Source organism: Equus quagga, chromosome 5, assembly GCF_021613505.1.
Source record: "Equus quagga isolate Etosha38 chromosome 5, UCLA_HA_Equagga_1.0, whole genome shotgun sequence".
Classification (NCBI taxonomy): domain Eukaryota; kingdom Metazoa; phylum Chordata; class Mammalia; order Perissodactyla; family Equidae; genus Equus; species Equus quagga.
In genome coordinates, this window is record NC_060271.1 from 55,512,444 (window position 1) to 55,525,484 (window position 13,041).

The 13,041-nt window shown below is 47.3% G+C and overlaps 1 protein-coding gene across 3 annotated transcripts in view; it reads right to left on the minus strand.

The window, feature by feature from the left end:
* Nucleotides 1–3,845: 3,845 nt before the first annotated feature.
* IL1RL2 (interleukin 1 receptor like 2) overlaps nt 3,846–13,041 on the minus strand; it is a 47,997-nt gene continuing 38,801 nt past the window's right edge. The window contains exons 10-11 of one of the 3 annotated variants that reach the window (XM_046662072.1): nt 6,819–6,980; nt 3,846–5,101 (exon numbers count right to left, since the gene is read on the minus strand). In XM_046662072.1, coding sequence (XP_046518028.1) covers nt 4,683–5,101; nt 6,819–6,980 — 581 coding nt within the window. In that variant the 3' untranslated portion in view covers nt 3,846–4,682. The remainder of the gene's footprint in view (nt 5,102–6,818; nt 6,981–13,041) is intronic. The other 2 variants (XM_046662071.1, XM_046662073.1) reach the window with 2 other exon arrangements.

The following is a 13,041-nucleotide window of genomic DNA, read 5'->3' on the forward strand; positions in this document are numbered from 1 at the left end:
TAAGTTGCTGCAATAAAATATTAAAGAACATGTACAAAAGAGTGGAGCCCCGCGTTTTAAGGACAGCGTTGTGGGTGAAATTGAGGACCCCAGAGGTTGGGCGGGAGGCGTTCTGGCAAATCTTCCCTGGTCTCCCAGAGGCCTCACGCGTTCCCTGCGTGATGGACGTGTCTCCCTCACGAGGACAGGGCTCGATGGCACCGTGCTGCCCTGGCCCTCCCCGCCGCCCAACCGGCCACGGCATCCCGCAGGCTCCCAGAGCGGTGGCGTCTTCAGGAGAGTGGCCGGGTTTCCTCTCAGGAGCACTGGGGACATGTGGCTGGCAAGGAGTTGACAAGCTCCAGGACCAGCGCGGGTGGTTTGGAGTCACAGCCGCTGAGTGGCTGAACGGAACAGGGTCCCAGACGTGGCAGGACTGGCTGGAGGCTGGAGGAGGGGAACACGGCACTGCCCTCTGGAGGCCCGGGTAGGGAGGCAGGCCACGGGTCGTCTCCCCCCACCCCCACCCCCCAAACCCCCCACCCCTGTAACCCCCTTGCTTCAGGCACTTCCTCCACCCCATGTCCTGGCCTGGAGTCTGGGCGGGAAAGGGTGCGGCCAAAGGTTACTCCTGGCACCTGCTTCCCAAGGGAGCTCCTCAGAGCCTGCATTCTGTGCTTCCAGAAGTCAGTTTCCAGCTGTCTACACTATTACCTCTTCAGTTCCACCCAGCGGTGGCTGTCACACGACTAGGAGGGTCAGAAAACGTGGCGCTGGAGTCTGAGCCACAGTGCATATCCCACTCTGCCACAGATAACTGAGTGTTTCTGGTTCAGTCACTTCACTCCCCCGGCTCAGTTTCCCCTTTGGTAAGTAGTACCGGCCACCTGGACTAGAGCCGTTTTCTCAGTCTTTCCCCATCGTGGCACCCAGACAAACGGACAGAGCACGCCGGGACACTGGGGTGCCAGGTAAGGCTGAGGCCCTGGCCACACGAGGAGGACATTTCCCAGGAATGAAGATGCTCAGGGAGCTGTGAGGCCTTTGTGGCAGGCCAGGAGGGAGCTCTGGGGTAGACGGTATTAAAACACCACGGGGATTCCGAGTCCGTGTTACTTCCCCACCTCAGGGCCCAGAGCAACTCACTCACTGACACGCTTCTCACTGGAGCTCTGTGTGGACTCCTGTACAATTCTGGGGTCGCATCTTATAAATCCAGAAACCAAAGACCCTCTACGGCAGGGTCCTTATCCCTGTGCCTGTGGGCCTGCTGTAAAGTCCCAGGGACAAACTTGAAAAATTCCGTCCACCTTCTGAAATTGTAGCCCAAATGTGGTGTGTATGTACATTTTTTCTAGGGAGATATCCATAGCTTTCCTCAAGTTACCAAAAGAGGCCACTGTTGAAAAGGACAGGGCTTTCTGCTGTAGGACAAGCCTCATCCATCTTTTAAAACCTGTGGCTGTGTTTTACAATCCCAGATGAGAGCACGTCTGACAGTAGGAGAGCATGGTCAAATCAAAAACACAGACACAGGATCCAAATATGCAAAATGCCAGTACCCTTGAGAAAAGAATCTTCTTACAGAGAACATAAAACAGATTTTAATAACAATAAAATTACAATTTTTTTATATAATTCATTAAAATTATTGCATTAATAATACATCTTTACATACTTTTAAACAAAAAGAAACATAAGACATATCAGAGGAAGGGAAGGTTTTTTTTTTGGTTTTTGGTTTTTTGCTGAGGAAGATTTGCCCTGAGCTAACATCTGTTCTCTAATCTTTTTGCTAAGGAAGATTCACCCTGAGCCAACATCTGTGGCCAATCCTCCTCTTTTTGCTGAGGAATATTTGCCCTGAGCTAATATCTGTGGTTAATCTTTCTCTATTTTGTATGTGGGTCGCCACCACAGCTTGGCTGATAAGTGGTGTAGGCCCACGCCCCTGACTGAACACAGGCCACTGAAGCAGAGCACGTTGAGCTTAACCACTACACCACAGGCCAGCCCCAGAGGGAAGCTTTTTGACTTAAAAGAAAAAAAACCCAATTGAAGAATTCACCAACAGTGCTGACGTCCCGTAAGTCATAGATTTTCAAAAAATACCTTTGCTTCTGCTGGGCTGGCTTTCTTTTTTCTGACAGCCTTCACTGGTGTCCTGTGGATGAGGTCATCCATTTATAAGTGTCTTTTCGCTGGAGAAGATGCTACAGTTTTCTGAAATTCACAGGCATGATGAGAGCCCCTGCAAGGATGCATCCCAGGGGCTCACCTTCTCTCCTGCCTCTGGGGCTGCTCTGTCTCTCTCCACCCGCTGGAGAGAAAAGGCTGAGAAGGAAGAGGGAGGCTGGGGAATATTCCCAAATCAGAATGGGGGTGATTCCCCAAATCCTCACCAAGTCACCAGTCAAGGACCACTCACTTACTGAAGCCCAGATTTTCCTGCCTGGGGTCAGTCAAATGGCCAGAGACAGTGTCAGCTGCTCTCAGGAGGCCATCTGGTGTGCCCATGCCCCATGAACCAGGCACTGTAATACGAGCTCCATGAACGACAAGCAAAGGGCAGAGCGCCATTCAGACATGCGAGACCACTGAGCCTTCTCCAGCATCGCAGACAGTCTCCAGGTCCTCACCCAGAGAAGCAAAGACCAGGCGAGGACAACGTGGACGGAGTGAGGCACACATTAGGAGCCATCATTTTCCTCTTGAGTGGACCATGAGAAACAGCTTATTTTACTCCATGAGGAATTTGATTTCCACGTTGGAGAGAGAAACCAAGACGAAAAGAAATTACAAACATCTGATTAGAAGGATCTGAATGAGCGAATCACTTCTGGGGGTTGCCCCCTGCCCCTGCAATGAAATAGAGTATTTGCTCCCCCCTCACTGTACCCTTCAAGAGGGAAGAATGAAGGGAGGGAGGCGCTGGGTAAGAATAGTGGAACGAAAAGTAAAAATTATGGGTGAGCCTTGAGGACATTATGCTGAGTGATGTCACAGCAAGACGATCACTGCGCGATTCCCTTACGTGAGGTACCTAGAGTCATCAAATTCATAGAGTCAGAAAGTAGAAAGTCGACAGGGGCTGGGGGAGGGGAAATGGGAGTTAGTGTTTAATGGGGACAGAGTTTCATTTGAGAAAAATGAAAAAGTTCTGGAGACGGACGGTGCTGATGGTTGCACAACAACGTGAACGTACTCAGTGCCACGGAACTGTACACTTAACAACGGTTGAGATGGTAAATCTTGTGTTATGTATATTTCACCACAATTAAAACCTTTTTAAAAAGCAAATGTTAGATAAAATAAAGAGTAGGTTGGTGTCGAGTGAGGACCTGAGTATGATGATCAGCAAATGTGTGATCCTAGGTCACCTTGGAACATAAATTCTAAAGGACTGGAGTGGGGTCCTTATCACCAAAAAGCCCACCAGACACTGCACACCATCCATGCCTGTGAAGAAAGGGCCCCGGCCACCCGGTCCTGTTCCAACCCAGCGAGCTCCTCCCTCCATACCAGGGACACTGTTCTCTCAACTCACCCCTCCTGCGCCCCCTTGCCTGCCCCCATCTCCCATCCTGCCCATCCTGACCCATTCCAGTGACTACTCTTTATGAGGGCCACGCCTTAGTCCATTCAAGCTGCTATAACAAGATGCCACACAGTGGGTGGCTTACAAACAATAGACATTTACTTCTCACAGTTCTGGAGGCTGAAGTCTGAGGTCAGGGTGCCAGCATGGTCAGGTGAGGGCCCTCTTCCAGCCTGCAGACTTCTCATTGAATCCTCACGTGGTGGAAGGAGCTAGGGAGCTCTGTGGGGTCTCTTTTATAAGGGCACTAATCCCGTTCATTAGGGCTCCACCCTCATGACCTAATCACCTCCCAAAGGCACCACCTCTTAACAGCATGACATTGGGCATTAGGATTCCCACATGGGAACTTTGGGGGACACAAACACTCAGATCATAGCAGGCCACCTATTAAGGCTTGATGTTGTCAAGCACATTGTGCAGAATTCTGGCTGACACAGCCCCACTGGGAAATAAGTGAATTGTTACTTATTTTGATTTGACAGATGAAGTCTTCCAAAGCATGGCACCCCGAGGCCCCCAGGGAGGGTGATTGAAGGGCAATCGGGTGGCACCCAGTTGGTCCCCACTGATCTAGGTGACCTCTAAGTCACTTTCAGTATCGACGTGCTAAGACTGTGGTCGCAGCTATTTATTTGCACTAGAGAAGTGAGAGGGGGTCATAGACACAGCAAATATTCCCTGAGGAACAGGGCCCTATGGACACTGGTCAGGCATGAAAAAAGTGCCATTATCCTCGCCAGCCCTCCCCAAGCCCATGACCGCCCAGGTTCCCATCTCCACCCCCAAAAAGGGTGCCACATCATGTGCTAAATTTCCTGCCATCTGACTGCAGCTCTACACCCTCCGTGTCCTCTTCTCCAGGGCCCCAAATGCTAAAGCTACTCCATGTTCAGCGACTGTTTATGAGTGTTCAGAGCCGCCGACAGGTTACTGAGGGCTTTCTGGGGAGGTGATGTCTTTCCCTAAACAAGCAGCTCTGATCATAACAAGCAAACCAACACAGGCCCTCTCACAAGTACACAACGGCAAGCTTCATGCAGACATCCCAAGTACAATGCATCCTTGTCCAGCTGTGAGCCACCCTGTGATGACAAACTCTCCATCAAGGGGTGATGAAGCCCACGCTGGCCTCCCATGTGCCAGCCGTGAGGTCGCAGGGCGTGCGCTTCAGCAGCTGGACAGGAGACAGTGGTCGATACCTTTTGGGTGGCATGTGATATCTCACTTTTTTCCAGAACTTGGTCTTGGCACACTGTGACTGCTCTGTGAAGTCCCCACTCCACTGGATGGCCCCATGCTTCTGTTTGATGTACTGAATTGACTCTGGCATGGATGTATAGTCCTCGACTTTCTCCAGTTCAATCAGAATGACCTTCATCCCGTCCTGGAGGAGAGCATTGTAGACTGCGATTTGTTCTTCTGACATGTTCTTCAGTAGGTCAAAGCTCAGCGATTCGGGGACTATGATGATGATGAGTCTCCTGCACAGCTTAATGTTTTCATCGATCACATTGGCCACAGCTGGACATAGAGAAAGAAGGCGCAGAATATCTCGTGATTAAAAGAGCCTGGACCTTCACACTATTGAGAATTTAGATGAGGAGCACATTTTAAAAAAATAAATAGATTTTAAAAGTATAGGAAAAATGTAGCTAGCTCGAGTCTTGTGTTAATCTTGATTTGTGTTTTCTAGCTATTTAAATGACCAGGATTTATAATTCTAACTCAAAACCAAATAACACACCCCGATGATTTCTTGGGGAGGGGAGGGGTCTTGAAATATCCAGCTGTGGATTAAACCTGGTCTTTTTTTAGAAATAAAGACCAAGTGTTATATCCTCCTTCTTGTTAGGATATAAGAATGAACTGTAACCTCCCCAAGAGGAGCTTCTTCTCTTTGGTTTATTTTTCTATTTCTAGTGCCCAGAACATTTCCTAGCCCATGGCAGGTGCTCAAAAAGTATTTGTTGCATTAGAGAATCAATCGATATCAATATGCTGATAAAATAAGGGCTCCTCCATGTGTTTATGGCAAGCACTGATCACATTTTCGCCTCCTCCCGAGGGATGATGTCATAACTCGAAAGGTGTGGGCCTGGACAGAGCTGTGGTCTCGCTGTGGATGTGAACAGCCTACGAATCAAAGTACTTGGAAACTTCTTAAAATGACTCAGAATAGGCTGCTACCCAGTGCTAGTAATCTTGGTTTCCTGGTGACTAGAAAAGGATGTTTATTTCAAATTTCAGCCATTTGCTATGTTGTCTTCAAAGACAGAGAAAATCCAGGACAAGAAGGAAACTTCCCTCTCTAGGGGATCTAGCATGCACTAACGCTCCATACCAGTGCCTGCTCAGGTTTTTCCTCATTTAATTCTCTCATCTGAGGCAAGGAAGCATTCTCATCCCCATTCGACAGACGAGACAATTGAGGCTCAGAGATGTTAACTGCATTGCCCAGGGCCACATTACTACTAAGTGGGAACAGTAAATAAAGAACTTCTATTTTATTTAGGTAGGGGGGTATGGGGGGAAGGAGCTTGAGGTTTATAAAATTAGCTTTAAACATGAGCTGATTTACATATTCAGACTGAAAATATTCCACAGTTAGTCTCGAGGACGTGAGGGTGGATGACCACTTGTCTCCCCTTGGTGTCTCTGCCGAGGCTATGTCATTGGCCCCTGTTTACGTGAATCGGTTAGCCATACCCTTCCTCCAAAGTGAGACTCACATTATTTCAACCACGAGTCCCAGTTACTCTGTTGCAGGAAGGAGCCTAATGAGAGAAGAGATGCAGATCATAAACCCCTGGGCCCGGGGCTGGCCGGGAGGGAGGCCCTGGTAAAGGGCTCCCCGGTTTCGTGGGAAGTCAAGCAGAGTCCCCAGCATTTGTCCAGCGAAGGAAGGAGCTAAGGAAGACCCCAGAGATACAGCTAATAATACTGTCTCACACACTTGAATGTTGCCGAGAGTGGATCTCAGATGTTCTTACCACGAAAAGAAATGGTAAAATGCTAACGATGTTGACGGGGTGAAGGGGGTAGCTAATAGTATGGTGGCATCATTTTGCAATTTATCTGTATCAAATCCACACGTACACTTTAAACTTACACAATGTCGTGTGTCAACTATATCTCAATAAAGCCGGAAAAAAATTTTGGATAAATAAATAATAAAGGAAAGAAGAGATTCCTTTCTTTTTTATTCATTTGCTATTTTTATGCCTCACTTAACACATACCTTGTCCAGGAAATTCATCCCTGCCAAATATAAACAACTTATATCCACACTGCCTCTCCAGCACCTCGGGCAGGATCTTCAACACCAGCGTGTCCACATCATGGCTCTGGCTTTCTCCTTGAGGCCTGGGGTATAAGACATAGGCATCATACAGCTTCCCGTCTGAAAAGGAAATGGGGCAGCTTATGGAATTATTCCGGCCAAATTCTCTTATGGTCACAAAGTGAAAACCTGAGTTGCTACCATGATGTCCTTTCTGCTTGGGTTCAAGGACTTCAGGGCGCCCAGTCGGGTGACTTGGCACCAAGCACTGACACACTAGGCATCGCATTCTCTCGGCACGTAAGATATTTCACTCCACTCTCTTCTCGCTACACGGTTTCTAAGCTGGATGTAATTCTGACCTTTGTTTCTATACAGGCAAGGTGGGTTTTTCCCTCTGGTTTCTTTTAGGACTGTTTTCTTTGTCTTTGGTTTTCTTTGGGTGTCGTATCTTTGGTATTTATCCTGCTCGCTCTTCTCTGAGCTTCCTGGATCTGTGCATTGGTGTTTGCCGTTAATCTGGGGAAAATTCTCAGTCATTAGTGTTTCCAACATTTCTCTTCCTTGCTGTCTTCTCCTTCTGGTATTCCCATTACACATCATATCACACGTTTTGCAGCTGTCCCACAGTCCACGGATGTTTTATTCTGTTTGTGTGTTTTGTTTATTTCAATCTGTGGTCTCTTTGCTTCTCAGTTTGGAGGTTTCTACTGACATATCTTTAAGCTCAGAGATTCGTTCCTCAGCCATCGCCAGTCTACTAACAAGCCCATCAGAGGCATTCTTCATTTCTCTTACAGTGGTTTTTTAAATTTCTCTCACTTCTTTTTGGTTCTTTCTCAGGACTTTCGTCTCCCTGCTTACACTGCCCATCTGTTCTTGCCTGCTGCCTATGTTGTCGATCAGAGCCCTTAGCACATTAGTCATAGTTGTTTTAAATTCCCAGTCTGACAGTTCCAACATCCCTGCCGTGTCTGGTTCTGATGTTTGCTCTGTCTCTTCAAATTGTGGGTTTTTTTCCTTTTAATATGCCTTGTAAGTAGTTCTGGAGAGCCAAACCTGAGGTACCAGGTAAAAGGACCTGCAGTAGACTAGCTGTTAGTAATGTGGGGGGGAGGGGAGCGAGGGAGTGGGCAGCCCCACGATCAGCTCGCAGGCTCTCAGGGAGCCTCAGCCTCTGGACCTTGAACTTCACACGTGTTTCTCAGTTTTCCTCCCCTCTTAAGTGGAGCAGGATGGCCAGAGCCGGCTGCAGTTGAGTACTTGCCTTCCCCCAGGTCCGTTAGACTCTGATAAGACCTCAGCAAGCCAGGCTCTCCTTAACTAGTTCTCCCGAGGGCAGGCCTTGTTAAAACGACCAGAGTGCTCTTTCCTATTTCAAAGTGGTTCTTTTTCCCCTCCGCCTGCCAGAAGCACAAAGAGATTTTTCTCCAATATTTACTGTCAGAACCTGGTCCGGCTCCTGGAGGTAAAGCTCACAAAAGTGTGGGCCCCCCATGACTGGGTTCCCCCGGAGTTTTCAAGTTTCAGACTTGTCCACAGGGAGCCTCCAGCAACCTGTCAACAACAGTTCAGATTTCCTACCCTGTAGGGTCTCATTCTCACATTGGTGGTACTGAGACGTCAAGTGCAGGAGCACACGGCATCATCACCAGAACGAGCACGTGCTTATGGCACAACCACAAATAACAGTCACCGTGCTCGCTAGTGTGCAGACGAACAAGACGCAAGATCTAACCATGCAGACCGGCCATAGACTTAGAAATAAAAACAACATAAGGCCCTAAACGGTCACAAATGGCTGCATGAACAGAGAGACAGAAAGAAAGGAAAATTCCCTACAGTAGGAGTTCTGGAAAAAACTTCACAGAGGACGAGGCACAGCTCCTGGATTTTAAAGGGTGCAGAGGGTCTAGGAAAAAGATGAGGAGCCGGAACTGGCGGGTAAACAGGCCGCGAAGGGGGACAGCTTGAGAAGGGATGAACGGGGGATATTTACGCCCTACTCAGGGGGTATAGGGACGAGCATGGAGCTTTAGCAGGGCTCCGGGCTTCACCGGGCATCTCATCCGAAAGCGTGATCCTCACACTCGGGCTGTCTGGAAATTCAAAGCCAACCGAGTGGGAACTGGGGAGGCAAGCCATCCTTTTCTATTTCCTCTCTGGAAGTTTGTGTGATGGACAGACTTGAAGAGACAGGTGGTTCTAAGCCTAATGAAGGAAATCTTGTATTCTTCTAGTTTTCATCTAAATAGCAGTAGCTAAAATGTGAACAGAACTTCAGAGTTTACATGGAGCCTTTCCTCATCCCCTTGATTCTCACACCAACCACTGCCAGCCTTCAGGTCTCTGCTCACCATCCCTGGCCATCCTGTGGAAAATGGCAACATGCAAGCCCACACACATGAACACGCATGCGAACTCCTTCTGTGTCTACCCACACCCCCATCATAACGCGAGGCTGTGTGAGAGGGGGCCTTTGTCTGGCTCCTGTTCCACCCTCAGCGCCTGGAGCAGGCTCTGGTGCAGAGGGACCTCCATCAGTTCCCGCCAAATGTCTGCACGGAGCTTGATTTTACAGTGGCTCAAAGATCTTGTGTCTATGTGGGGGACAGAGAAGTTCTGGATCATGAACAGATTCAGCGTTTAATTAAATGAGGGCTATAGGGCAGGTACTAAAGGGATGGCTAATTGTGTCTAGAGTTGGCAAAAACCTAACCCAGCTGAAACTCCTTGCGGAATGTCTTAAATGTCACTAGTCTGTACTGCCACCCTATAAGTGGACATTTTCCTGTTTAAAATTTAATGTCATATACTTAACTTTCTAAAGTCTGAGGATGGATCTATTTATATATAGATATATGTAAATATATAAAATATATATGTATATAAAATGGAAAAATTTCATAAAGTCCTTATGTTTCTAAACTTTTTAGGAAGAAATTAAATTTCTGCATCTAAAAATAAAATATTTATCCTTTTATGATAAAGGACTGGTTGGGTTGACACTGTATTTGTCACCTCATGGATCCTCCCTGGTAAATGCAGTATTTCCTGGTCCGTCCGGGTCCATGGCCACCTCTGTCCCAGGCCCTGCCACTGGTGTCTTTCTTCTCTTAATCTGTTTCCCTTTTATTCCCACTGATTTAAAAAAAAAACACATTTTTGCTGAGTGAATTCCCTCTTTGGCAGCATTCCATGCTTCCTGATGCTCAGCCAGGCATCTGAGGATACAGCTCTCCTGCTGCGCAAAGTGAAAACGCAGAGACTGATGAGACTTGGCAGCCAGAGAATCTCACACCTTTGAACAACTGAAGATATAGAAATCTTTTGGTCATCTTTTTTTTTCTTTCTGACTAAGCTTTTTGGGTAAAAATATGACTCGTTCCTGACTTGTTCTCAAAATGCATGGGTTCTTGTCACTTTCAAATGACCAGTTCGTGATTCACTGACCAACATAGCAGAAGATCAAGATGTAGCCATTTTACTTTTTGCTTCAGCCGCTGGTTTGAAGGGTCCTCTCAGGCAGCTGCATGCCGGGACTTCATGGCTTTGCCCCTCACAGTTGACTCATATCCTCAGATGACGAGCAAGGAGGTTGGGACCAACGAGGCCACATGATTTCTCCAAAGTCTCCCAGCTGGCAGGTGCAGTCTTGATTCAAACTCAAGTCCCCCACTCCCTCTGGGGTGGCTGAGACAGAACTGGGAGCAGGACACTTCACACAGCCTCTCCCTGAGTCGTCCTGGGCATCTGTGTCAGACTGTATTTTCCAAAAATAGCTCTAGGAACACTTCTAGTCTCACATGGTCTTTCAGAACTTTGCCACATCCCCAGAAAGAGGTGGAATCTATCTCTACTCCTCTAAATTTGGGCAGGACTCCGTAGCTGCCTTCACAAACAGAATGTGGTAGAATTAATATCAGAAATTAAGAGTCTTAGTCATAAAAGACAATATGGCTTTTACCTGGCTCTGTTGCTCTTGAAACACTAGCCCTTGGAAGCCAGTCACTATGCTGTGAGGAAGCCTAAGTAGCCCACACAGGCTGCCTGGAGAAGCCCCCAGGGAGGGGAGCTGAGGCCCCCAGCTGCCAGCCCTCCAGCTGAGGCCCCAGACAGGCATCCCCACTCTGCCTGTCTGCATTCTTGAGTCACAGAATCCACAAGCAAAATAAACGGTTGTTTTATGCCATGAAGTTTTGAGGTAATTTGCTTCTCAGCCATTGAAGAAATAACAATGAATAGCAACAAATAACGATGAGTTGGACACCCCCCAACTGTCTGTTTCATCAAGAAAATTGCAAAACTGTAGACCCGCTAGTGAGTTTTCTGAGAAAGGTGGGTCCTGCCGGCAGATACTCACACAGCCCACCACAGTGCCGGGTGACTGTTTACCCAGGTTCTGACTAAGCTCTTCTCATTTTCTAAAGAGATTCAGCCCTACTTTTGATGTTAAAGCATCTACATATGACTTTACTGGCTGTTAGCAAAAATACAAAAGTTTATTTGCATTTATTTACGAAAAGTTGCCTAAAGATTTTTCTAAATTCCCTACTTTCTTTCCATATGATATTGCTAAATTTTAAACCTGATCAAACTGGACGAGTGGAAATATCAGACAGACTCAATTAGGCCTTCGGGTAAGTGCTTTTACTGAATTGCCTGAGGTTTGATGTTTTAGCCCTACCATGCTTAGAAGACGCTAGAAGAAAAGCCACATAAAATCTGTTACATTTGCCATAGGAATGTTGTTGCAAATGCAAGGTTCATTATATCACACCCTTTAAAAATGAGGACTCCCGAAAAAAGATTTCCTTGGAAAATTGTCCCAGAAAAAGCCCTGTGCTGAAAGGTGTGAATGGTATGCAATGAATGTTATAACTGCTGTTGCTTTTACTTCTAAAGTGAGCTCACCTTTAAAAACTGCCCAAGATTTCTCGTTACATCTGTCCTGGCTGTATTTTCCCATTCTAGCCTTGCTCACTGTACCTGTTTTGTTTTCGTTTTAGTCACTCTGTTCTCCATGTACATTATTCACAAACCTGTTTGGAATCAAGTGAGGCATATACACACCTCTCTAGTAGAATCGTAAACTGATCCTTATATTTTGTACACGCGGGCACACCTGGCAGGAGAAGTTTTAAATTACCTCCTATGACTTTAATAGAGAACATACAGAACTCATGGACTTTAGCCAGGCCTGTCGATGATCCTTAAAACTGTGAATATATACACCTAATTATTAGTCATGTTATACAGCTTGACTAATCTAGTTGGAGTAAACAACTTCTCATAAGGACGCCATGTCTCTCTCCTCATTTGTCTTTGCCGTCCATCACTCCACTTGTTCCCAGATAACTCAGAAAATATCCTCAAGGGGACAAACTGGAAAGAGCGTCCGGGACTCATCTGTAGCTCATCGTGAAAGTCAATACTCAAAGGAGAATTACAGGATAGTTCTCACAGATCGAGCAGTAGAGAATTTACTCAGGAAGCGCACACGTACTTTTCTGAAGGATGAAAAAGAGGGAGCCTGACTGTGAGCTCTGATCTCTGGATCCTCAGCCCACTGGTTCCGCATTCGGGCTGTAGCCCACTCTCGGCAGAGGGTGGGAGTCCCTGACTCTCTCGTGGGCTCAGCTCACCCTGCTCAGGGTGAGTCACTACTCCTTTTTTCTCTTCCTGCTAAACTTGACCTCGCTGTCAGGCACTTCCCCACACTCTCAGTACTCACGATCCTGGGAGTCGCAGTGAGTCAGGGAGTGAGAAACCCACGGGCCAGAGTTCCGGGACAGCCCTTAAGTCCTGCACACCCCTGTCAGTCTGCAGCCGAGCCACTCACTCCCACGTGTCAGAAGAGACAAGTGATGGTGAATAAAGTCTCTTCTAGAACAGATGCAGGCAGAGCACAGTCACAGCGTGGCTGATGCAAAGCGCCCTCTGCAGGGACCACAGCCCAAAATAGAAACACCACATCCGATCTGACTGTCTGCAGCACTGGAGGAGCTTTTGGTTGCATTGCACTCTCAAAGCCAGATTTCCACAACTAAATTTTGTCATCAAAAAAGACCTCCTTGCTTCCCACATTGCTCAAGGGTTGCCTGTTTGGAATTCCGAGCTTTAACTGAGAATAAAATCCAAGTTAGGACATCTATGTTGATCAAACCTGTGGACAAAAATG